Here is a 25,574-nt window from a genome sequence, read left to right as displayed (position 1 = left end):
TTTTCCTTTGACACTACATTCCTGTCTGAAGTGGCTTCTGATTTTTCATGTTAATCAAGCAATTTCTTTACAGACTCTTTCCAAAGCCACATTCAAGTATAAGGAATGAAAAACTTCATACTCTAGCTGTTTAGAAGAGCTTTGGCTTTCTACCCAGATCAGACTAAACCATTCAGGTCTTCATTGTGGTTTCAGACAGAGTAGGGGCCACCCTAAACCGCCCAGAGGTTCTCTTCCTGGATTTCCACCTGTATTCGTTTATGCCACTGATTGACTGATGTGGCTCACTCAACTAGGTTGCAGGCAGCTTCCGCATCCTTTCTGTACCCATATTGGACATTTGTAGGTTGGCAATCTGGTCATCAGTCCATATGTTTGCCTCCTCTTATGCCATCTCTTATCAACCTAGCCACAATAAAAGATGTTGAGGTGGACCTCCAATTCAAACTGCTTGTGAGTCACCTACAGGCGAATGCATATGTAAAATTACTTGAAGAAAAAAATTATCTACCTTTCCTTATGTGTTCTTTGAGATGTGTTGCACATGTCCATTCCAGTCTTTCTAGTAGGAAAGTACTGAGGAAAGCAGCATGGCCCTTTATACCTGGGTGCAAGGCATCAGAGGGCACTTACACATCCCCAGTGGTTACTGCCAAGGGAAAAAATTTCTGATGACTGTACATGAGGAGCACACATACCCAGAGTGAAATGGACATGTGCAACATCTCAAAGAACACCAGTTAAGGAAACATAGGTAACCCGTTTTTACAAAAGCTTAGCATGACTCTGTCTCCCCCTCACTTCTGTGCATATTTAAATTGTGACCTTAGTGCTGCTTTGATTTAGGGTTTTTTCCATTTAGTTTCCTTGGTTGGGGGTGTGGAATCCATAAATAATGTCATAGCATTCCTGCAGCTCCAAATCAGACTTTAGAGATCCACAACTTATCAAAAGTAATGGAATAAGGAGAGATGAATCCGGAAGAAGAGTATCCACAGAGCAGTTTATACCAAAGTTACTACTCCGTAATTATTCCAGAATGGGCATTTTGATAAACTTCCAAATGTTGACAAGCCCTAGTAGACTACTTGCATTCTCTTGCTTTTTTTCTTTTTCAGTTTACCCTAAGCACAGAACTTCCTGTAAGATTTTTTTTTTTTTTTTTTTTTTTTTTTGAGGAGGGAAGAGGAATGGTTGATGCTGTGAATGTCAGTCTGAGTGTGGTGAAACAGTTTTATTAACATTTCACTTGGAGGAACAAATTCTGCCTTCAGTTACATATGTATACAAACCACCTAAAGATAACTGAACTGGATCTGTAATAGGATTATAATTTAATCTGCAGAATCTTTATTGATTATGCCTAAACAAGAGAGAACCCAGATTGATTGTCAGTGCCCAGAGATTGAGTTTGCAGGACTGACAATTTAAAAAAACCCATTTTATTAACTTCTAAACTGAGCAAATTTGGTCTAGAATTAGTAAAAGACATGAAAACCCATTATACCATTTTACAATCACCCAAAACTAATACCATGTTTTAGGGTAGAAAACAGTCATTTTATCCCCAAACTCTCATAAATTAAAAAACAAGCTGACAGATTTGAAAACAAGAACTTATACTGGAAGCCTAAATACAACTTTAACTGCAGTTTGCACTCCCAGCAAAAGTTAACATATACCATTCCACTAACAAAAAAGCCATAATAGCATAAGTGCGTGTAACTTTCTATACATCAGTGTTGTTTATAAAACTTTCAAACAATGTCATCTTGTATCAATTTACTCCTTGATAACCTAGGCTCTCCCTTCCACTCTGGAGAAGAATGGGATATCTACAAGCAGCTAACAAACCAATTCTTCCATTAGTTAAAAGAAAATATGCCTTCAGTTTGTAGAAAGAAATTACTGTGAGAAGGTCCACAACTGTTCTAATGGTTTTGAACTTTTTTTTTAAGTTCAATGTGTGGGTACTAGGTGGAGTTGGTGGCCTAGGATGTACAGGAACTCAGCCTGGATGATCTGATGGTCCCTTCTGGCCTTAAACCACCAGGTCTTCAGTCCATTACTAGAAGTGAAGATGACCACTTTAAAATAAAATAAGTTTAGAAAACCAGGATTTTTTTAATGTCTTGATTTCATTATTCCCAATCTGTAACTGGTCGGATTATCAGAGGAGTTGTATGGACTCCGGGATAGAAAAAAGGGCGGAGTTTCTCTGTAAAAGTTTCAGTGAAAGTGTAGATGTGAGAATGGTCATTCAGATTGTAAAATGAAATCTCTCCCAGTTCATAATCCAGGAAAATCCCAATCCGTTTAGGCTTCACTCTCAACAATAGGGGTGTGGGACTGGAAGTAAGAGCTGTGTAAACATCTTTATTCCACAGCCTGAGTCTCCAATATCCATCCTCAGGTGATGGTGTAATCTTCCCTTTCCTAGTCACAGAGTCCCTACAAACTCCTAAAGTCCACTGAGTCTTATCTCCCACCTCCACCTCCCAGTAATGTCTGCCTGAGACAAATCCCTCTGAGCCCAGAACAAATGGGTAATAAGTAAATCTCTCAGGATTGTCAGGCAGATCCTGCTTCGCCTCTCCAAACCTCACACTTTTGCGGTCTTCGGACAGTATAAGATTAGGATGAGCTGTTTTTGGATCCAGAGTCACATCTGCTTTGAATTTCTTTATCATTTTCTTCAGGGCAAAGTGCTGCAATGGAAAACTGCAACTGTCCTTCTTCAGTTCAATGGAGATGGCCTTGGGGATCCTTATGTTTTCACACCTGTTCAGAGTGCTCCTGATGCCCTTCAGTAGGTCAATGGCTGGTTGCTGGCACCTCTCCTCAATCTCTGTGATGAGCTTACTGAGGCTGGTGCTGTGGTCAGCAAGCTTGGCAGCGTTCTCGCTCAGCCTCTGCAGAATCTCCTTCTCCTCATCCTCTAGCCGCCGAAGCACGGCCTGCTGCTCCTCCTGCAGGAATTGGTGCAGCCTCTCAAACTCAGATGCAATTTTCTGCCGCCGGCTCTCAATTTTCTCCCTCAGCTCAACCGGCTTCTTCTGCTCGCTGGAGAGGAATTTACGAGCATCTTCTACCTGCCTCTTCAGGGGACCCAGGTAGGCACGCAGCTTCTTCTTATGGGCCAGGGCGGCCCTGTCAAGGGAACCCACGGCATGGTCACGGTGGTGGCAGGAGATACGGCAGGCTAGGCACACGGCCTCCTGGTCCTTCTCGCAGAAGAGACTGAGGACCTGCTGATGCTTGTGACAGAGAGCCCTAGCGGCATCAGGGCGGGGGCGCCGGTGGCGCTGGCTGCGCTTGGCACGGAGCTGCCTGGCGATCTCAGCCACATTGCCCAGCTGGCGGTTGGTACGGAAGCAGCGGAGGTGGAAGCGCCGGCGGCAGACAGGGCACGGGAAGTGGCCTTCCAGCTCCTCCCAGCAGCGGGCAATGCAGCCCCGGCAGAAGTTGTGGCCACAGTCAATGGTGACGGGGTCACTCAGGTAGTCCAGGCAGATGGAGCAGCTGGCCTCCACCTGCAGGCTCTCCAGGGCCTGGGCCGTCGCCATGCTCAGCCCCGCCCAGCGCCCGCGCGCTCACCAACGGTCCCCAGACCAACAGTTCCTGAGACAGGCCCTGCCACGTGACGCTGCCAGCGGGGGCCCAGTCGCGGAGTCTCCAGGGTTTTGCTCGTGCCGGCGCTCACGTCTCCTTGGGCCTAACATCTATCCCTTCCTTCCGGGGAGACGCTGCGGCCCGCAGCCAATAAGGAGAGGACTTTCCACCCCTGCATCCACGTCGGCCTCGGGCCCTGTATCCAATCAAAATGGAGAGCGGCCGGGGTTAAGGGTCTTTCTTCCCGTCCCTCGCTTTCTCTTCAGCCAATCAGAGTTACCCTCTTCCCTCCTCCATGGCCTCCGGACGCCGCGGAAGTTGTGAAAGGCGGAGCCGAGCTTAGTTGAGCCTTCGCGGCAGCGCCAAATAACGTCCTCTCCGCTCGGTACTGGGACGGAGCCGCCCGCCATGAGAACTCCCCAGCCGTGCGCCTTTCCACGGGGAGGAGATTACAACGGTGACACTTCCGTGCGCCGGAGACTACAGGTCCCGGCATGCAACGGGCACAGGTCCCGGCCGGGCCCATGACAGAGCATTGCCTGCCGGGAGCTGTGGTCTCCGTGCCGCGGGGAGCTGTGGCGCCCTGGGAGCTGTAGTCTCAGCGGGGCTGCCGGAGTAACGTTACGTTCTGCTGCCCGCCGCACGTCGCTGCTTGGCTTTGGCTGTTACTGAACTGGTTTGGGCCGCCAATGGAGCCTGCGCAGTAACTTCGGCTGAATGGGGTGCCTTGCCGCTGCTGTACGCGGGGTCGGGGGAGAAGGGCAAGCAGTCGGGACTGTGAACGAGGCACTGGGGACGGCAGAGGGGATAAGTTACCCCAGCTGGCGAGGCGAGCTAGCTGCAGTGGTTGCAAACATAAGATGATGAGGACCAGAGGCGTCTTTTCACCCTAGCAGGATGGTACAGCTCAGCACCCCTTTCCCCAGGCTGTGTGCATCCCTGTGCCTAGACAAGGCAGCTCTTCCCTGTCGGAGGTGATGTTGGAGCTGTTCAAGAAGACCAGTGAAATAGTTACATGCATTCTCCCTCCCCGTCCGAGCAGTTTCACATTTATACATGGTGGTAGTATTTACAAGAATCCTTTATCTGTTCCTATGACTGCATAAAGCCTCACAGCAATTCCCAAATGCGTTTGAGCTGCTGTTCTGATGGCCTGAATTGGATTGCCTTTTTCTTATGATGCACTGTAAATGTGGTTTTGCTCCTTTAACTTGTTTATTTTGTAAAATGCATTTCTTACTTTTAGCATGTCTTCATCATTTACATTTGTTACTACTGGATGGATATAATTGTGCATAGGTTTAGTAAGAATCATTGAAGTTACTGGAAGCTTCAGCAATCACATCTCACAGTAGTTCTGGTACAACACTTCCTGTTTATATTACTATATTAATTTTTAATTCTAAATGCTAGGGGGTTTTCCTTATGTCTGATGGGTTGTCCCCTCTTCTAGGGTGCCACCTGATGTACTGGGCTTCCACTGAGCCTGCCGTTCCACCAGCCTGGGCTCCCTCACCGTGTCCTGCTGCTTACACACAGGTAGGGACACTCCCAGCTGTAGCATCATACAGAGTCTGTGTGGGAAGACAGCTCAGGGATTGCCCTGCACTCAAGTGCCCACACCCTCTGGAGTGTAAACCCCAAATTATATTGTCTTGCGCTTTACAGAGAGCTATACAGCATAAGCTCACGAAATTCGTTCCCTCCCTCCATTTGGAGGAAGATATGCACAGTTTCCCCCCCCCCACTTATGAATTACACAAACTAGTTATAGAATAAACAAAGTTTATTAACTACAAAAGGTAGATTTTAAATTATTATAAGGGATAGCAAACAGACCAAAGCAGATTACTGCGCCAATAAAACAAAACACACAAACTAAGCTTATTACACTAAATTAAGTGCTTAATAGTAGCAAATTCTCACCCTATGTGTTGTTTTATACAGGTTGCAGAGTTTCTCAAAGGTAAACCGCACTGCTTGCAGCTTAAATCTCCAAGTCTTCCTTTCACAGGCTAGACCTTTTTGGCCTGGGCTCAGCCCCTGCCTCCCGCTTAGTTCCTCTGTTTCTTCAGGTGTTTTCAGCAGTCTTCCTTCTTGGAGAGGGGGGCAGTGGAGAAGAACCAAGATTAACTCAGTCCCCAGCCTTAAATAGGATTTGCGGAAATCCTTTGTTTCCCAGTTTGACCCCCACCCTCTCTTAATGGAAAAACTAGAAGTCCAAGATGGTGTTCAGTACCAGATGACATGATCATCTGACCCTGCACTGTTAAAAGCAGCATCCCTGGAAACTTCTCAGGAAGGAGGGAGATTAGCATCTTCAGAGTCCTATTGTCCTTCCTAATGGCCCATCCAGGCTGATTGCATACTGTCTGGAAGGCATTCCCCAAGTGTAAACAGTTGTAAATTTCAGAGTAGCAGCCCTGTTAGTCTGTATCCGCAAAAAGAACAGGAGTACTTGTGGCACCTTAGAGACTAACAAATTTATTAGTTGTAAATTGTTACATAGTCATTTCTGTATCTGAAGTTAGGTATTGATACCTGCATACAAATAGGATAATCCTATTCAGTAAATCATAACCTTTCCAATGATACCTTACATAACCCATCTTGCATAAAACATATCTTAGTTATGCCATATTCATATCATAAGCATATGTCTATGAAGAATATGGGGCATGGCGGGGTCTCAAACTCAAATGACCACAAGTGCCGCATGAGGACTAGTGCATTGGCCTAAGGGCCACATCATTGACACCCACCTCTTGCTGCCCCTGGCCCCGCCCCCATTCCACCCCTTCCATGAGGCCTCTTCCCTGCCCCCATTTCAACCCCTTCCCCGAAGTCCTCACCCCAATTCTGCTCCCTCCCTGCCCCCAGGGGTGTGGGGTGTGGTGGGGGCTCAGGGCAGGGAGTTGAGGTACAGGAAGTGTGCAGGGTACAGCAGGGAGCTCAGGGCAGGGAGTTGAGATGTGGGGTGCAGGAGGGGTGTGGCAGGGGGCTCAGTGCACGGAGTGCAGGAGGGTTGCAGGATGCAGCAGGAGGCTCAGGGCAGGGAGTTGGGGTGTGGAGTGCAGGAGGGGTGATGGGTGTGTCGGGGCTCAGGGCAGGGAGTGCAGGGTACGGCAGGGGGCTCAGGGCAGGGAATTGGGGTGTGGGGTGCAGGAGGGGTGATGGGTGCGGCAGGGGGTTGGGGTGCAGGGGGCTGAGTGCAGGGTACGGCAGGGGGCTCAGGGCAGGGAGTTGGGGTGTGGGGTGCAGGAGGGGTGAGGGGTGTGGCAGGGGGCTCAGGGCAGGGAGTTGGGGTGTGGGGTGCAGCAGGGGGTTGGGGTGCATGAGGGGTGTGTGGGATGTGGCAGGGGGCTCCGGCCCAGCGCTGCTTACCTAGAGCGGCTCCGGGGTGGCAGCGCTGCGCACCGTGGCCAGGGCAGGCTCCCTGGCCCCGCTCTGCTCCAGGAAGCAGCCGGAGTCCCGGGGGCGGAAGAAAACGGCACCATGTGCTGCTCTTGCTGCTCCTCCAGGTACCTCCCCCAAAGCTCCCACTGGCTGTGGTTCCCCATTCCCGGCCAATGGGAGCTGCGGGGGGCAGTGCCTGGAAGTGAGAGCATAGAGCCCTCTACTCTCCCCTCCACCCTGCCTGGGGCTGCAGGGCCATAGTTCCGGCCGCTTCAGGGAGCTGCGCAGGGCTCGCAGCGCCACGGGGTAGGCAGAGGGCACGTGGGGAGCTTGGCAGGCCACACGAAAGAACCATGCAGGCTGCGTGTTTGAGACCCCTGGGGTATAGGGTCACACCATGCACAGGTTTATTCTTTGGGATGGTGTGACTTTAAGGCTGACTGATTTCCTGGGTTGGTCTCAAAACTTTTTTTTTTGTTTTTGATTCACCAATGGAGATTGTTTTTGTTAACTATTATCTTGCCTCTGTCTAGCACCCTAGTGTTTTTTTTACATGTTGCAATCTGTGTGTAGAATTTGGGTTTCCAAATATTCACTAATGACCAGATTTTTAAAAGTTAAAAGCATCTAGATGCTTTTGAAAATCCCTCTAGTTGCCTAAATACCTTTAAAGATTTGGCTCTGACACTCTTGTATAGAATCCTTCTCAAAAGCAATTTTATACTGTAATTTTTATTAAATATAGATCTAAAACCCCAAGATAAATTGTCAACTATAAGAATTAAAAAATCGTGAGTTATATACCTGAAAGTCATGAAATTAAAAAAATAAATACGTTTTTGATTTCTTTTAATTTGCCTTTTTGTTTCTGAGCCTTTAGGGTACATCAACTTCATACTTCTGTTACCTCTCCCAAAGAATTCGTATACTTAGAACAGTTGTATATTCCTACGATAGTTAATATCATTTTGGGTATCCAGTAACATGATTTCCCCACCGCCCCCCTTTGTCAGTTGAGCAGAGGAACTAGTTTTAAGTGCAGTATACTACCCCGATGAGCCACATGGTAGAATAATGGTTGTAAAAGTATTCTTTTGTCTGGTGTCCTTCAGTGAAAGGGGAAATTCCACCTTTCCCCATCCACCAGCACAAACCCGGATGATTTTCTGAATGTATAAAACAAGATGTTTGGTCATCTTTAGTTTGGCCACCAAATCCTCTTTCCCCTTGCTAAAAATACAAATATGAAAACAAATGAGGGACTAAAAAGAAAACAATCTAAAATACGGTAGTGGAGAAATACTAATTATACTGAATCACTGCTTTATAAACCCCACAGCTCCTGGCTTTGACGCTGAATCAGCTGGTCCATTTCTTTTTGTTTCTCGTGCATTTTACATTTAGATAGAACTCTTCATTCCAGAATGCTCTGCTCATTTAAACTATACACTGGTCATTTCATCTGCTATTGAAGTGCAGTCAGTTTTGGGACCAGACATGCCAGCAGTTCAACAGTGCACAATTGAAAACACAGGAAGTATTTGATTAGGCAGAAAGTCATTAGAGTTTATTCATAACAGCCAGGTGAACACCTGTGCTCTTGTGAAACATGCACTAGGATAATTAATGACTGCAGTGATCATGCTCTGGGTTTAATATTTTAGCCAAAACAGAAAAACCTCCAACAAAAGTATGGGGGCATAGTTTCTATGCTTAGACATGGGCAAGAGTGGCATCTAATGAATTACAAATACTGCTTCCTTTTGCACTCTACTTGTTACTCAGAAATCTCCTATTTAGCCCAACTCTACTTAGCATGATCCTGCCAGCACTTACACACAAGTAACTTTATGCACATGAGTAGCTACAGAACTCATTGGCACTAGTTTTGTGTATACAGCTACTCACATATTTGCAGGTCTGAGGCCTTAGATTGTGTGATCTGTAGGATCACAACCAGAATAATCTTGAGCATAAACATTAAGAATTAATCATTAACACTGAAGTGGTGGCTATGAAGTAAATTACATAGTATGTATTTTGGTTTGCAGTTAATAAAAGCTTTGTGTCTTTCAGGATTTTTTACTGTTTTTTAAAATGTCTTTATTTCTCCTGAAAAAATAGTGCTATAAAAACCATGCTAAAAGTACATACAAAATCTAATTGAACCAAAATGCACATATTCTATTAATATTATTGTTTATTATTTTATTATAGTTTATTTGAGGTACTGCTCAGATGTGTTAAGCATTTTCGAAACATTCAACAAGGGATATTCACTGCCCAAAGGAGCTCTCATGTATGCATGCTAGGTAAAGCAAAACAAATTTCCCCCTCAGTAGACATTGGTGTACAGTTATGTCTTTGTGAATAGTGCATACATTTTTCTACCTAAACTGTTATTCATGTATCTTGAATGATCTCTTGCAATAAATGATCTTTTTTACCAAATCTCTACTATTTCAAGACTATGTAGTCTGCTCAGGACTAACCCAATTTAATGAACAGTAATCAAGGAATAAAGCCATTCAGCTGACAAGTCTATCAACAGCCTAACTCTGAGAGTTAGGCAAAAAAGCATCATCATTACTGGATTTAGCTAAGCACTTAGGCATTGCTCCTGAATAAAAAGGTATATTACAATGTTTTTTGTATCAGAATTGTGCTATGGTTGACAAAAAATATATTGATTGCTGTTACTAGAAAGAAATAAGATAAATATTAGTAGCAGATCACTATACAAAGTACTGGTCTGTAGCAGTTTATGTTTCACTTGTGCTATGGAGTTAAAATATGAGTTTCGCTTACTAAACCTAGCATTTTTGGGTCAAATTCTGCTGTAGGTTACACTGGGATAAATGTACTGCAACCGAGAGCAGAGTGAGTGTGTGTGTAAGAAAAGCATTACCAGACTTATTCTTCTATAATTTCCTTTGTCTATACTGGAAAGGGAAGAGGTGAATTGTTTATCATTTGTGAACATACCGCTTTGCTGTTTCTCACCACAGTCTATTTCCTGCTGACCTGGTTTTATATTATTTTGTATTTCACTCTAAATAGCTAATGTAATTTAAAGAGTTGATGAAAGGGAGTAGGATATAAAATTTGTTAAATAAATAGTCCAACATAATCTCAGATTCTTTCTCTATTGGGGGATATTTATTTAGGTTTCAAAAACCCACATTTTGACTGTGTCAGCTTGAGAACTAAATACCACTTAGTTAAGGTTTTTTAAAATTCAAGTTAGGTTAGTTCCTTATGTAATTGAGTTCTGATTTTTCAGCAGCTTTCATTTGCATGTGTGCAGCCCTGCAGGTGTATACACACACAATGGCGCTAATCCTGTTAACACCCAGGCAGGTGAATAATTTGATTCAGTTCAGTCGGATTACCCATAGGGGTTTGTTGTGGCAGGATTGGGACCCAAATGTCTCCTGTTTTTGTAGGTGATACCAGATTCTCACATACAAAAGCCCATTTGTCTAAGTGGGCTTGCATCTGTATATTCTACACTCCAAGTGAAAGTGCACCTTAAACAAAAACAAAACAAACAAAACCAAACCACACACACAAAAACCTGTACGTAAGTCAAGTGTGATTTGAGGCTCAATTGAATATCGGGCCTGTTAGTCCCAGTTCTGCTGTCACTAATGTTGATGGCAAAATTCCTGTTGACTTCAATGGCTACTACCACTTTTTTCCATTTTAGACTCAAATAAGCACCATATTGTTATTTACTTGTTGTATTCATCCTTTCCAGGAATGAGTTAATGCTGATTTTGGCTTTTGCTCTCAATTTGGAAATAGGACCACTTCTTTTATTGCTGGAGTTGCTGCTTGCCCTAAAACAGGGCAATGACATTTCCTTTTATTTGCAGGAAATTTTCAGTTTTCAAGGTCCAGTGACATTTCATTTTATTTGCAGGAAAACTTCAGTTTTCAAGGTCTAGTGTAGTTTATAGGACAGTTAAAGACTCACATTTATTTCAGACTTAGAGATGTGGAATCATGTCTGCATCCCAATGCAAATCACATTGTTTTATCATATCAAGTGACATGACACAATATAATGCTTTAACTATACTGTCCTATAGGTTAAATGCAAGAATCTCATAATAAGTTGTTTCTATGTATCAACATTACTAGAATTATTTTAATACTTTCAGAATGCAAAGAAAAATTGGGGAAAAAATCTGCTGAAAATGTAACATCAAGTGAATAACTGAATTTTATTTAACTGTATGTCAGAAATGGAGTAGGAAAAGTTTTACATTGATCCCTTATGAAATTTACAAAAGAAATTAGGTACATTCTTAATTTTTCTTTGGGTGCAGGACCCTTTACACATAAGGAATATAAAATTAAAAACAAAAATTGTACAAAGTTTATTTAAAATGAGACATTAATTGAAGAGCATTTTTTTTTTATTTTTACAAAATATACAGCCACATAGGTATTTTATAAACACAAATAACCGTCAAAGATCATGACCTATGTTTTTGTGGTATGCAACATGATTTATAACAGAGCTAAGACATTCAGGATTCTTTTCTAAAGTCTAGATTGAAGATTTTTGCTTCCTAAGAGAGGTTAGCACTTACAACTTTCTGATAGATGCATTATGCTTTTCTTAAGAATATAGTAAAGTTAATTGCATAATTATGGCTACATATAAACATCCAATACTACCATAAACATTAAAACCCATATATTTGTCCATAAAATGTAACTATTAAATATTTATTTTTCACCATTCTTTTCATGTTCTTTACTAGGTATTATATCTAAATAGAAATACACAGACATATGTGAATGGTAAATAATAACTATTAAAATAATAGCTCTTTCAGTGGTATAATGTTGGTCTAATTTTTGAAAAATTTCAAAGCTACAATGCTTTGCTGTTACCCACATGGCTATTTGTTGGTATGTAGAAAAGAATGACTTATCTTTTTATGGCACTCTTGATTTTCCCAAGTTCCTGAAAGGGGTCCTTTGAGATTCCATTGTTTTTCCCAACTTAGAGAAATCTGAAACTCCTGTGAAGTTGTTCCAGAAGGAGTCTGATAAGGTTCTGAATGTGGTGATGGCTTTTACATGGACACCTGCACTGATTAGAATGCTGCAGCTATCACATTGCATTTTCTTGACTGGTTTCCTCTTTCATTCTTCTTTCTGTTAGAAAGTATGGTTTGGGAAGGCAAAAATCACACTTGATTTAAAATCATTGCACTGTCAATTCCATTAATCTTTAAAGAGGTTCATGGATGTTCAGTAGCTCCCTACATTTTGACACAGAGAAAGTGTATTGACTTTACAAGGCCACCATAGTTTTTGTTTCTGTTTATAATCGTTATCAGAATTTCATCTCATTATTTTGATTGCATGAATTAGGCACCTCACCTCTGCTGATGTGTGATTGCAAGGCGCTGTGAAGTGTGTGGATTTTAAAAAAATCAAATGCATTCTTGACCTCTGGCCCAGGAAGGAATAGCTTTCTTTTTATTTAAGTTTCTCTTTCACTATGGTGCCACATTCCAAATATTGTTTTCCTTTTAATTAGAGGACCTGATTACTACAGAAAATCAAGATTAATCAAACAATGATTTTCTTTGGTGGTTTGTTTTTTATTTGTACTGGTTGAACAGGGTGTTTGTAGTGGAAGCCAATATCCTTAAATGCAATGGTCATAGTTTGCTTATTCTGCTTCATTTGAATCAGGTAAACAGTAGATATTCACCCAGTGGGCCTCATTTTGTTTAAATCTGTTAAATAAGTAAATCATTCAACTGCCATTGCTGTTTGTATAGGCTTGGAGGAGCCTGTGAGTCTCATAATTTTGTTTCAAGTGGTCTGCTAGGAAGGGCTAATAGATCCCAACTACTGAATTCCCAGATACATTACAACTGTCTCCTGTGACAGCTCAGATTCCAGAAAACAAATGGTAAGCTTTGCAATAACAGCTCATTAGATAGAAGGAAATATGGTCTGTGCTTAAGGCACTGGAGTGGGACTTGGAAGATCTGGGTTGAGTTCTGCCCCAGATTTTTGTACCACAGTGGACAACTCACTTAGGACCAGATCTACAGAGAGATTCAGGTACCTAACTTCCACTTTTAGGCACCACTGTGAGCCACAAAATCCCCAGTTAGCTGCCACCTAACTCTGTAGGGATCTAAACTCACACAGGCCTAATTTTTGCTGTAAAAAAGTCTCCTAGGTGCCTAAGTTTCTGCCTCTGGGCATGCACACTGCTGCCTCAGGCATCCTGGTGCCTGTCTATCTCCCATCTAAGCCCCAGTGCAATTCTCAAATTAGGGAAGATAGGTGCCCATCCTTCTAGCTCGCCTGCAGGGCCTGATCTGGTGGTTTACTTAGAGCACACCAAAGGGCTGGACTGTACTGGAAACTTACATTGGCAAAGCTACGTGTCTCAGGGGTATAAAAAAATCCACACCCCTGAGAAATGTAGCTATGCTGTCCTAACTCCCAGTATAGACTGTGCTAGGTCAACAGAAGAATTCTTTAGTCAACCTCAATTCTGCCTCTCGGGGAGGTGGATCAACTATAGCAATGGGAGAACTCCTTCTGTCACAGTAGTGAGTGTCTACATTGAAGTGCTCCAAAGGCGCAGCTGCAGCATTTTAAGTGTAGGTGATAGCTACGGCCCTACCAAATTCACGGCCATGAAAAACGTGTCACAAACCATGAAATCTGGTCTTTTGTGTGCTATACAGAGTTCACAGGGGAGACCAGCATTTCTCAAATTGTGGGTCCTGACCCAAAAGGGAGTTGGGGGGTTACAAAGTTATTTTAGGGGGTGACGGTATTACTACCCTTACTTCTGCACTGCCTTCAGAGCAGGGTGGCTGGAGAGTGGCAGCTTTTGGCCAGGGCCGGCTCCAGGCACCAGCCCACCAAGCTTGTGCTTGGGGCGGCACCTGGAGGGGGCGGCGTGGTGCGGCGCTCCGGCTCTGGCCGCCGGGGAGAGCGGAGCCCCAGCTGGGGCTCGCCACCCTCCCCCCGGCGCTCTGGTTGCCGGGGAGAGCGGAGCCCTGGCTGGGCACTCCGCCCTCCCCCCGGGGCTCCGGCCGCCCACCCCCCGGCGCCCTCCCCTGCCGCACTGGGGGGGCGGCCAGAGGCTTTTTTGCCTGGGGCAGCAAAAAAGCCAGAGCCGGCCCTGCTTTTGGCTGCGTGCCCATCTCTGAAGGCAAAGCCGTCGCCAGCAGCAGCGCAGCCACCCTTACTCCTGCGCTGCAGCCTTCAGAGCTGGGTGGCTGGAGAGTGGCGGCTGCTGACTGAGGGCCCAGTTCTGCAGGGAGCAGCGCAGAAGTAAGGGTGGTAATACCATACAATGCCATCCTTACCTCTGTGCTGCTGCTGGCGACGGCTCTGCCTTCAGAGCTGGGCTCCCGGCCAGCAGCCGTCACTCGCCAGCTGCCCAGCTTTGAAGGCAGCGCTGCTGCCAGCAGCCAAACAGAAGTAAGGATAGCAGTACCACAACCCCCCTACAATAACCTTGTGACCCCCTCACAACTCCTTTTTGGGTCAGGAGTCCCATAATTACAACACTGTGAAATTTCAGATTTAAATAGCTGAAAACATGAAATTTGTGATTTTTTCAAATCCTTTGACTGTGAAATTGACCAAAGTGGACCATGAATTTGGAAGGGTCCTAATGATAGCCTAACTCTGTGCAAAAGGGTGGGGGGAGGAGGCAACAGCAGTCACTTCCCTTAAAACTGTTAGTCCAGTGGTTAGGGCACTCTCCTGGGCTGTGGGAGACCATGGTTCAATTCCCCCTTCTGCCTGATGAGGAAAAGGGATTTGAACAAAGATCTCTCAGGAGAGTGCCCTCACCACTAAACTATGGGATATTCTGATGTGGGTCTCTCTTGCTAAAGCCTGTCCATTGAAATTAAATATTAACTGGGCCAGAGAGAGAGTGTGTGTGTGTGTGTGTGTGAAGGTGAAGCATTCTGCAGGCCAGTGGTTACAGTATTCATCTCCTCATCAGGCATAGGTGAGAATTGAAAGTGGGGTCTTCCGTATCCTGGTTGAGTCACTGGCTTGTGTAGAAGCAGGCAGGTGCCTAAGTTGGGTGTTGCATGAACTGGCTGTTTCAAGGCCTAACTTGTCTGATTCCGGGAAGGAGGTTTCCAGCTGTGGATCACTAGCTAGATTCCTCCCTGCAGCTGGACTTAGGTGCTGAACATTGTCAGGGGCAGGGCTTAGGATACACCTCTCTTGTCAGCACCTCCCATTGGCTAGCTTAGGCGACCCCTGCCCAGCATGCTGGCTTTTATGGATCCCATTCTAAAGCAACTCTCTGTCTCCCCCTTCCTTGTATAGGGAGCCTAGGTGCCTCACTGCAACTTGTATATCCCAGTGATTTTCAAGACACTTAAAGTTAGGTTTTGCAACACACCACATTGTATCACTTAAGTCTCTCTGTGGATCCAGGCCCCAATTCTCTATTTGTAAAATGGGAATAATAATACTTGCTTTGTCTCTCTTGTCTGTTTAGACCAGGGAGGGCTAACCTGTGGCTCTGGAGCCATACGTGGCTCTTCAGATGTTAATATGTGGCTCCTTTTATAGGCACAGACTCTGGTGCTGGAGCTACAGGCGCCAACTTTCCAATGTGCCAGGGGGTGCTCACTGCTCAATCCCTGGCTCTGCAACAGGCCCTGCCCCGACTCCACCCCTTCCCGCCCTCTCCCTGAGCCTGCAATGCCCTCACTCCTCCCTCTCCCTCCCCCAGACAGCTGATTGGGAGGTGGGGGGGGGCGGGAGGGAGAGGTGCTGATCGGCAGCTTTGCCAGTGGTCTGAAGGTGCTGGGAGCAGGGGAGTTAATGGGCGAGGGGCTGCTGACGTATTACTGTGGCTCTTTAGCAATGTACATTGGTAAATTCTGGCTCCTTCTCAGACTCAGGTTGGCCACCCCTGGTTTAGACTGTAAACTCTTTGGGGTTGGAACTGTCTCTTACTATAGGTATGTCCAGCTACAATGTGGTCCTGATTGTGGTTGGGGTCTCTACATGCCACTGTAAATAAATAAAGATGCTAAATTACAATTGTGGTAAATACACAAAAATAAATTTCCAGTTTAAAACTGGAAAGGAAATGGAACTCAAAGGTAAAGCCCACTTAAGATATAAGGCCTGATTTTTTGCAAAAGCACTGAGTATCCACAGCTCCAGCTGAAATCAGTAAGAGCTGCAGATGCTAAATCCTTCCTCCCCCCAAAATCAAGCCCTGTAGATTTCTAAACAGCTTGACAGAACAGGATTATAACAATCTTTAGCTAAACGCCTATAAAATTGGGTATGAATTAATGAGTACATTTTTTTGCTATGTCACTGACTTTTTGTTACTAGAAATTAGCTCCCTGAACTAAAGCAGATAACTTTGAAAATAGCTTTTAGTCTGGCAAATTGATATACTGAATGGGAAAGAAGGGAAGAAAAAACCAGAGTAAGTGCATATTTATCATCCAGACAGTGCAATCTGAAGCCAAATGTATGATATACTATTTCGGGGGCACATTAGAAAAAAAGGAGATAGTCTGTTCACAGACTCTCTCTAGTCTATAAATGCAGGATTGGGGGAAAGGGGTGTTGAGTCCACTGTCTTAATCAGAATTGAAACAAGTCATTCAGGAGTGACTCAACAAGCCCCCTGCTCCTAAACTAAAATTCCACTATCCCTCTCTACATTCAGCTCACTTAGCTCCTGTCTGCCCGCTGAGTGAGCTGATCTGATTGCTTAGCTGGTTATGTTTATGCTGCTACTGATGAGGGAACTTGTCTCGACTATCTCCTTTGAAATGAGCAGGCAGGTTGGCCTTGGTGCTCAATACTGAAGCACCAGTTAAGCAGATCTCTCTTTAAACACTTTAATATGAGGATGTTTTTAAACCTGCACCCTGAAAATATTCTAGTTACTGCCTCAGTGCAGTGTTGGAATAAATCTGGGGTTATGCTGAAGAGACCTCTTAATCATTCCTTAGGCTTGCAGTTTTCCAGCTTCCTGTGCTTTTCCTATGTATGTCATATACACATACCATTGTGTTTATAGACCAGTGTAGCCAGTTGCTACTTGGTTGTGGTAGCAGCAGGGAAACAAGGATGCCCTTAGATAGGTAGTTTTGGGTGTGGTGTGTGTTTGCTTTATGCAAAATAGAAATTATATTCATGGCATTGTCAGAAGCTCTGCTTTGGTCTTTGTTTTATACAGTCAAATGCTTACTTAGCTAATTGAAACCTCTTGGCTCCTCCTAGTATAGATTCTGTCATTATATATTAATTATGCTGACATGCCTGGGGCTAGCACATTATCTTGACTATAACAAAGAGTTTAAAAGATGCAAAACTATTGACTGCATGTTTTATTCATTCTTAAATTTATGAATGTTTTATTCATTCTTAAATTGCATGCTTCCCTGAAAGGGAGTCTTGGTATCCTTTTGATGCCTACCCTACTATATTTACATATGCTACCTGTATGCTTCTGGAGTCACAGGAATGCATTTGAATATGCACGTATTTGAATGCATATTCTGTAATCTGCTATAGAGCATTAATGTTTTCCCCTTGCATAGCCTTTCATCCAAGGATCTCAAAGCCCGTTGCTGACATTAATTAAGTTTCGCAATCCTCTTTGAAGTCCGTAAGTAGTATCTCCGTGTTAGTGATGGGGGAACATAGGGCAAAGAGTAAGAGAGAACAAGTGACTTGTCCCACCTCACACAGCAAATCAGTTACAGCTATAACCGAGTTCTCTTGGTGCCTAGTCTAAAGTTCTCATCCCTGGCCAGCGCTTCCTTTTTAAACATTTGGGGTTAGCTTTTCATACAAAGAGAAATGTCCTCAGAACTACAATATACAGTGGGAAGTGTTTCTAGTCCAGCAACGTTTCAGATATAACAGATTCAAGAATTTTCAGCCTGTGTAAGCAGAGGAGGGAGTTTGAATTTGCCTAGGGGAGAAGTATAAAGGAATGCTAATGTGGGACAGCACGTTATCCAAAGGAGCTAATTTCTTGTGCAGAATCTGCCATACTGAAAACACTGTAATCAAGTGCAATAATCCTAGCGCATCTGGGATCCTGCTCTGGAGTTTAAATAAAGCATACTTTTCTCCCCTACTGCTTTTGTTAAAGCCCTGTTTTTAGAACAAAGAAATCGCAAGGACTCGAGACCAAATGCAATCATGTCTGTGGTTTGGTTAGTAAAATGCAGCGCAAACTGTTTTGAAATGTAAGCAGAATTTGGAAATGTGCTTATTCTGGAGAGCATGTTCAGCAGTGTTTCCAAAGAAATGTACAGGGAAGCTTTGATAATTACATCCTCCTTGGCGCCTGGTTTTATTACCGAATTCTCCTAACTTTAGCAAAGTAAGGTTGGATTTCAGATACCTCAGGGGAAGGGCACTCTGGAGTGGAGAGGCATACATCGCCTGTGGGAGCAGTTGTGTCTGTGCAGCTTTCTGCGCAGGGCCAGGTTAGCTGAAAGGCAGAAGCGGGAAATGAAACCACACGGTTTGAATCGAAAACTTCAACAATCAGACAATTATTATTACACCTGTGCATACTGAGCACACAGCATGCAAAAGAACCTGATATCCAGGCATCACCGCGGGCATTGATGTCCTACACCAACCTGTTTGTTTTTGCATTTTTCCCCCTTCTGAATTTCTAAGAATTTCCGGCAAGTGCTATTGGACATTAAGCAGCAAAGCAACGGAAAGAAACACAAACGTCTTTTCACTGAACCATACCGCTTCTTCCATATTCGCCCTAGTTGTCCTCACAGCCTTCCGCTCCCCCCCCCACCTTTTTGGGTTAAAAAACATCCCTTAAAATTATAGATTTCTTCCCATTTAAGAAATAGCGTCCGTCCCCCACCCCCATGTGCCATAAGCTTGTTGACCGAGCATATTCAAAAATTGCAGTCACCATTCCTGGAGCAGAAGGTATATCACCCCCAAACATTTTGAACAGTTGCGTAAAATAAATGCATTTCCGAATCGGGGCCATAGTGCTCTCTACCTTACAGGATGAATCCCTTCCTTATCTACTTTGTATATCGAGCCCCTTTTCTATGTGTTCTAATTTCAAGTTAGGGCGCAATCTGGCTCTACAGCGGGCGTAGTAGTCATGAAGTTTGCGTTGATTTCTGCATCGACGAAGACAGACATAGGGTCACATTTGAGATGTTCTCTTCTCTCCCTTCCCCCCCATTGATAAAACTCCCTTAAGCAAAAAGAAGAGTCAGAAATGCAACCAGCAGTGCGGCGCGTTGTTACCTTCTCTGCTCCTGCTGACAACTTTTTTTGCCTTAATCAGGAAATAGAGTGAAATTAGTTTATTTTGGTGTAGTTGCTACAATTGCCTAACTTAAAGACTATAATTCTACTGCTTGGAATTTTGCTTCCATATTTTGTTCGTTCAAAAACCTCGGTAAGTTTTCTTTCATAGGTGTGTGTGGAAGTTTTGAATGGCTGGTTGTTTCAGATCCGTCTAACAATAATTGTACAGTAAACAAGCTGCTTCTTTTTTACTACCGCTTTTTATGATAAATCTGATCAAAGCACTGCTTTAACGCCGTCATAGGAAACACTAACATTGCAGTCAACATAGATAGCAGATTTGAATGATAGGTTACCGTCAATGCTAAGTAGTAAACAAAATTGCATCGCAGCAAGTGTAGAACTCGTTCCCTCCCCCCATCCAATATTCGTAAAGATGCTACTTGCAACCTTTTAAACATATGTATTGCTCCTTAAGTGTCCGAATTCATCTCTATCACCGCCGTGATTATAGCTGTTGACGTCTTAACAGCTTCATTTGGTTTCATCGTGATTTTTATCAGGGCGTAAACTCAGCCAAGTCAATCATCAAAGCTAAGTGCTGTGGATCCTACATACCAAGGTACGTTTGATGTAGCTGATATAACATTGTCTGATCGTGTTTTCTCATGAGCAGGCATGGAAATGCAACATCTTTAGATCTGGTTTAAATTAATTTCTTTAGACCTTTTAGTAGTTACCCTGTATACATGTATATCTTTATTACTATTAATATGTCTATAGATCCAGGGCTTTAAAAATTCTGCAAAACAAATAGCAATGGAAGTACAATAACTAAGAATCCATAAGTGTTTGGAACAAAGTCATAGCAATAAATTTAAACTGTATAGTCGGTACTCATATAAAATATACATATTAACATGTAACGTGAAGACACAATTCTTACCTGGCCTCTGTCCATTTATAAGGAGTAGACTCATCAAGAGAAAAAATAAGATATAAAGGAGCTGTTGGAATCTCATTTTGCAGTCACACAAAATAGGTGAAATATTTATAATATTTGCAGCAAATCAAAAAATCCTTGAAATGCCTCTGCAGTATCTGTGTCTCTGCTCACATTCTAATGACAAGCTCCAGAGTGCACTGCCAGATGCATTTTCCAGCAAGGTTAATGATCACATAAGACAAGGTTATTGGGTGGTTCTGCACTATGGTCAGTGCCTCCCTCTTTTCTCTCTCTCTTTCCCTTCTCTTTTTTGTCACTCCCCCTTATTTTCCATAAGCAAACAATGAAGGAATGTAAACAGTAGCTTCTGTCAATGTATATGAGGCAGGGAGCCCTGTGAACAATGGAGCAACTTCATGTTAAATTCAACCCAGTCAGGGAGAAATATGTAAAACAAGGCACGATGTTCCCTCCCTCTATTTGCAACTGTTTAAACTCTGCATTGCCCATGTTGGTCCCACATGCAGAAAGCAAAGGAAATGACAGGAAGTCCCCCCCCCTTTTCCCTTCTGAAAGAATTCTGAAGCACAAACTTAAGCTCCCCCAAAGCATTGTGGTCCTTGTTGCTGTCCAAAGGCTTTATCTCTTCTAAACTAGCTGCAAAGTAGTGTCTATTCAAGGTGAAACTGTAAACTGTTAAACCTAATGTGTGGCTTTTGTAACATCAAGTGTTTCTAGAAGCTCAGAATATCCTGGAATGAATATATAAGACTTTTGACACTTCTTTTGGTAAAATGAAAAGGTAGAGATATGGCTTTGTTAAACGATATTATTAACTGTGCTGCAACAATTTGAATATGGGGAAGAGATTAAAAAGGATTTAGTATTTATAAAACCCATCTAGATATTCATTACATTCTTTACTCAAATAAGGTGATAAACTACCTTTAACAAAACTGTGCTGAAATAATCTGATATACAATAAAAACACAGCTATATAGAAGCTCTGAGAAAAGAGACAGTCCTAAGGACTAACCCTGCAAAACCCTTATTGAGACACATAGTGTCTTTGAAATATTGACATGAGTTAAAATTTTATTAGAGTGATCCTTATTATTTATTCTCAACCTGCTGATTTGCTGGAGGAATACAGACTAGTACCATAGAAAATGGAAATTTGACCCTTAGGGAAAATATCCTATAGATTTTATAGAGAGACTTTTCTACAGAAACGTTTACCCCATCCTATTAAATTTAATAGAGAATTAAATCCCTGTTAAATAATTCTCTAAGATTCTTTAAAAACTGTATTTAGTTTTCCCCCTATTAAATTCTATAGAACTTTTTTCCCTAAGAGAAAGGACATTGTTATGGGACTAGTGATCTGATATGAATAAGGGATGTGTGTGTAAACCACATCGAATAATAAAAATGTAACTTGCAATTTGATCCAAATAATTATTTGAAGGTTGAAACTTATTGAGGAAGGTGCTAGACTGACAGCACTAGAAAATGAAGTCCTCTGTTGATGGATAGAATCATAGAGCTGATGTAGTTACAGACATTGTTATCTTCCCCAGATTGCTCTTTAAAAGTTAGGGTATATCTACGTAATGGAAATGATGCCCACTATGGCAGTGCAGAATAGACTCAGCCTACACTGCCAAAAGGAGTTTTTCTGTTGGTGTTGGAACACCACCTTCCCCAGTGACAGGAGCTCCGTTGATGGAATACTTCTGTTGAAATAGTTGCATTGATACTGGGGGTTAACTCAGCATTGGTCATTGGTGTGTTTCCCCCGCCCCCCCAAACCCGACCAATATATCTATGTCTTTTAAGGATAAACCAGGTCTTAGAGGTTAGTTCATTCTCTTTGTCCATTCAGTCCTTAACCCTTTAGATTAGACTTCCAATTATTATTCTAGTGCCTAGAAATCTCAACTGAAATCAGGGCCACTTCTACTAAATGCTGTATAAATCCCTATTGGCAGATACTCCTTGTCCAAGGGTTTACAATCTAAAAAGACAGCTGAGTGGGGAACTGATTTGCCCAAGATCACACAGCAGATCAGTGGCAGAACCAGGATTAGAAACCAAATCTTCTAAATCTCAGTTCAGTACTCTATCCACAGGACCACCTTTTTGGTGGTGTGTATATCTGCTCACTAGGAATTAGAACATTGTGTCTGACTCCTTTCATACAGGCTCCTAAAGGATAAAGACTTTCAATCAGCACTGATCTGCCTTTGATTCAAACCAATAACTTAGAGGTGAAAAGGGCTTAAATTCCAGGGTGATAGGTACTTTGTAAATACTTAAAAAGATAGAAAGACTATTGCCAATTTCCCCAGGCTATCCAGTCCTTTCATGCTATAGAACCTACAAATATTTTGATCAGAAGTACTTAAAGATACAACTGAAATATTTGAGGCATAAAATAGTATACAGAATTCTAGGCTCAATATTCTTACCTTTTCTGACTGCGTTATTTATTCAGTATACTATATAAAATTATACAAAAATTAATTTACATGTCTGGTCCATGCCATTAGATTAGAGAATTCCTTGACATGCTCCTGCTGTAGAAATTTGGTGACAAACCAATAGTTTGAGTTTTGCTGTACAATTCTTTTGAAATTTAGATTTATTTCAAATCTACCCTTAATTCTCTTGTCATATCTAGTGCTTGAACAGACACAAATAAAACAAAAACATGATGGTGCATTTCTTCTCCCCATCTTTTTTTTTTTTTTTTTTTAATTGGCCCAAAAGAAATGGGAAAGCAATCAAAGGTGCATTGGAGATCTAGACCAGTGTAGGGTATGTTGCTGGCAGATGTGCTCTGTGCTGTAGGGATGGTTCACTGGATCAATGGATTTCTACCCTCAACCCCTTTAGTTGTTGAGAAACAGCAGCAAAAGGAGCAGAGGTTGACTTTGTCATTCATTACCTGGGTTGTTGCTGCTGCTACTCCAACCCAGGGTTCTCTCATGTGAAAAATGTTCGGAGTTATCTGCTCACAAATCAATCAGGAAGTAAAGGTGCCATTAGTGTTAGAATGGTGGAGACTAGAATAGGTAATTTTTTATTTATTTTAAGGAAAAGAGCAAGGCTTGTCTTTTACTTCCCTTCTTTGATCTTCCTTAATATCAATATCATTATAGACAGTGCAGGTAGCAATGCCTAAAGTTAAGGTTGCCTGACTTTTTCCAGTATAAGACCCTGTTTTCAGTTGTTTAAAGCTTTCCCAAACTTAAACCATTCTGGCAGAAATTTTTCTTGGCTTGGCTGTCTGCCTAAGACAGATTTTTTTTCCCCCTCCCAAAAAGTTTCTAAAATCTAAAATGATTCAGTCATTTCTGAGAGCAAGATTAGAGGAAAATACATTAATTTGCCCATATTGTAAAAAATTACAAGCATTTCATTGAGAAGCTTTGGCAACTCATACTTTGGAGCAAGAGCTTAAAATTTGGCAGTGGGTTAGGGTTAGGATCACCCTACTGTTAGGTGCCTCCGTTGTAAAGAGCTTTAGAAATCGATTGATGAAAAGTGCTATATAAGAGCTAGGTATCATAATTATTTATTATTTTACTGTCTCCATGAACATACGCCCAAATTTGGCCAAGTTATCAGTCTCTGAAGAAATCTCAGTTCACTCTACTAAGTAGAGACTTAGGGCTTGTCTTCACTACCCACCCGGATCGGTGGGTAGAAATCGATCTCTCGGGGATCGATTTATCGTGTCTCATCGGGACACGATAATCGATCCCCGAATTGACGCATGTACTCCACCAGCCCAGGTAGGAGTAAGCGCCGTCGACGGGGGAGCCATGGCGGTCAATTTGCCACCATCCTCACAGCGGGGTAAATTGGATCAGATACGTCAAATTCAGCTACGCTATTCCCGTAGCTGAATTTGCGTATCTGAAATCGATTCCCCCCCCCCCAGTAGTGTAGACGTAGCCTTAGTGTTCGGTGGCTACATTCTCTGAATATTTTTACTGCACAGTGGTGACCAGATTGAACATGAACCATCCCTACTGTGTGAGGGTTTCATCTCAGATCTGCAGGGGCTGAGCAGGATACTGGAACTGGAGCAAGAAGACTGTTTTCTGTTTTCAGTGCTCCCCCTGCTGGCACCCAGAGAATGCTGAAAAGAAGTATGAGGCAGCCTGACCTGAATGCAGAGGTATGATGAATGGTGCCGTACATAGGTGGGTGGGTGGGGAACTAGGAGTAGGAGATGTAGAGTGAGGGGTGGGAGCAGAAGCCTTGGAGAGGGAGACGATAGAAGCAGAGAAGATAGGAGCAGGGGTGAACAAAGGTGTGGGGTGGGGGAACAGACAGGAGTTGAGGGGAGAGCAGTAGTGAAGGGATAGAAGTGGAGAGGAAGAGAAGATGGACAAGGACTAGTGGTAGGGGGCAGCAGGGATGCGGTGTGGGGGAATGGACAGGAGTTGGGAGGGGATGATAGTGGGGAAGGGAGGGAACAGGAGTAGGAGCTGAAGAAACAGGGATTAGGAGCAGAAGGGAATTGGGAAAAGGTGGGTGGACAGAGGCAGAAGGGTCGGTAACTGTTACAGAACACTCCTATGATGTTGAACCCTATTCCTGAGTTTCAACATTCCTTTACTAGCTAGCAAATAGCTGTGAAACCCACTAGCAAAGGGACTCCTTCCCCTAAAGGCAGGTCCACATAGAAGATAACAACCTTCTATTGCTACCAGTTATTCTGTTAGCTCAAGTGATAGAGGACTGTTCTATGGGGATCAATATGATTCTATGTCATGTAATTTAATTTTTATGTTTTTAAAACAACTTAGATTTTTAATGTAATTTACTATGTTAAAGAATGTTAAGGTTGCAAAGTCAAGCCTTCAAAACTTGTGCCACCTTAATGCAAACTCCGTTGTGTGCAGTGGTGCTGGAACATTTTTAGTAGTGGGGATGCTGAAAGCCATTCCCCCTACCCCTGTCTGTCCCCCCTCCCCTTCCTAGCTGAGGCTGGGAGCAGGGGCTGTGTCTCTGGTAGGGGGGAGACCCGGACAGGGGTAAGGGGGTGGGCGTCGGGCCAGGAGCGGAGCCCCAGGCAGAGGCTGGCAGCTGGGACCCCACGTGCGGGGCCTGGAGCAGAGCCCCGTCTGTGGGGCTGTCTGCGGGGCCCCGGAGTGGAGGCCTGGGAGCGGGGGGTGGGGCTGGGCACGGAGCCAGGAGTGGGGTCCTGGGTGAGGGCCCTGGGCACAGGGATAGCAGCTGGGGTGTGGGGCCGGCAGCTGGGACCCGAGCCCCAGGTGCAGGTTGCGGAGTG

The 25,574-nt window shown here is 43.5% G+C and overlaps 3 protein-coding genes and 1 long non-coding RNA gene across 6 annotated transcripts in view; 2 read left to right on the top strand and 2 right to left on the bottom strand.

The window, feature by feature from the left end:
* The window catches only part of TMEM192 (transmembrane protein 192), a 38,797-nt gene extending 32,707 nt beyond the window's left edge, over positions 1–6,090 (top strand). Inside the window, 2 exon segments of the mRNA XM_034771183.1 lie at positions 5,066–5,098; positions 5,101–6,090. Coding sequence (XP_034627074.1) covers positions 5,066–5,098; positions 5,101–5,249 — 182 coding nt within the window. The 3' untranslated portion in view covers positions 5,250–6,090.
* On the bottom strand, positions 1,220–4,208 carry TRIM60 (tripartite motif containing 60). The gene has a single exon (XM_034771182.1). The coding sequence runs from the start codon at positions 3,564–3,566 to the stop codon at positions 2,142–2,144; it is 1,425 nt and encodes a 474-aa protein (XP_034627073.1). The 5' UTR covers positions 3,567–4,208; the 3' UTR covers positions 1,220–2,141.
* Positions 6,091–11,435: 5,345 nt separating the features above from the next.
* APELA (apelin receptor early endogenous ligand) lies at positions 11,436–20,685 on the bottom strand. 2 transcript variants are annotated; one of them, XR_004645838.1, is made up of 4 exons: positions 20,267–20,685; positions 18,428–18,517; positions 16,000–16,056; positions 11,436–12,183 (listed from the first exon to the last, which is right to left on the bottom strand). XR_004645838.1 is itself a non-coding variant. In XM_034771508.1 (3 exons), exons 1-2 carry the CDS (start codon positions 20,340–20,342, stop codon positions 18,429–18,431), a joined length of 165 nt encoding a protein of 54 aa, XP_034627399.1. In that variant the 5' UTR covers positions 20,343–20,670; the 3' UTR covers positions 11,436–12,183; position 18,428. The 2 variants fall into 2 exon arrangements, 1 of the variants encoding a protein (XP_034627399.1); XM_034771508.1 differs by lacking the exon at positions 16,000–16,056 and having other exon boundaries at positions 20,267–20,670.
* Positions 19,057–25,574, top strand: part of LOC117877882 — a 171,710-nt gene continuing 165,192 nt past the window's right edge. Inside the window, exon 1 of one of the 2 annotated variants that reach the window (XR_004645839.1) lies at positions 19,057–19,471. This is a non-coding gene — a long non-coding RNA (uncharacterized LOC117877882). Of the gene's footprint in view, positions 19,472–19,818; positions 19,943–25,574 lie in introns of those variants that run through there. The other variant, XR_004645840.1, reaches the window with a different exon arrangement.

Source organism: Trachemys scripta, chromosome 5, assembly GCF_013100865.1.
Source record: "Trachemys scripta elegans isolate TJP31775 chromosome 5, CAS_Tse_1.0, whole genome shotgun sequence".
Classification (NCBI taxonomy): Eukaryota; Metazoa; Chordata; order Testudines; family Emydidae; genus Trachemys; species Trachemys scripta.
The sequence above is the reverse complement of the archived record's forward strand: the minus strand, read 5'-3'. Positions and strand labels throughout refer to the sequence as shown.

Bases quoted from the DNA above. Each gene is read 5' to 3' on its own strand.
- TRIM60 (XM_034771182.1), bottom strand. From the start codon at position 3,566: ATGGCGACGGCCCAGGCCCTGGAGAGCCTGCAGGTGGAGGCCAGCTGC.
- APELA (XM_034771508.1), bottom strand. From the start codon at position 20,342: ATGAGATTCCAACAGCTCCTTTATATCTTATTTTTTCTCTTGATGAGT. The intron at 18,518-20,266 runs GTAAGAATTGTG...TCTGCCTTTCAG, and splicing joins TATAAATGGACAGAGGCCAG to CTAACCTGGCCCTGCGCAGA.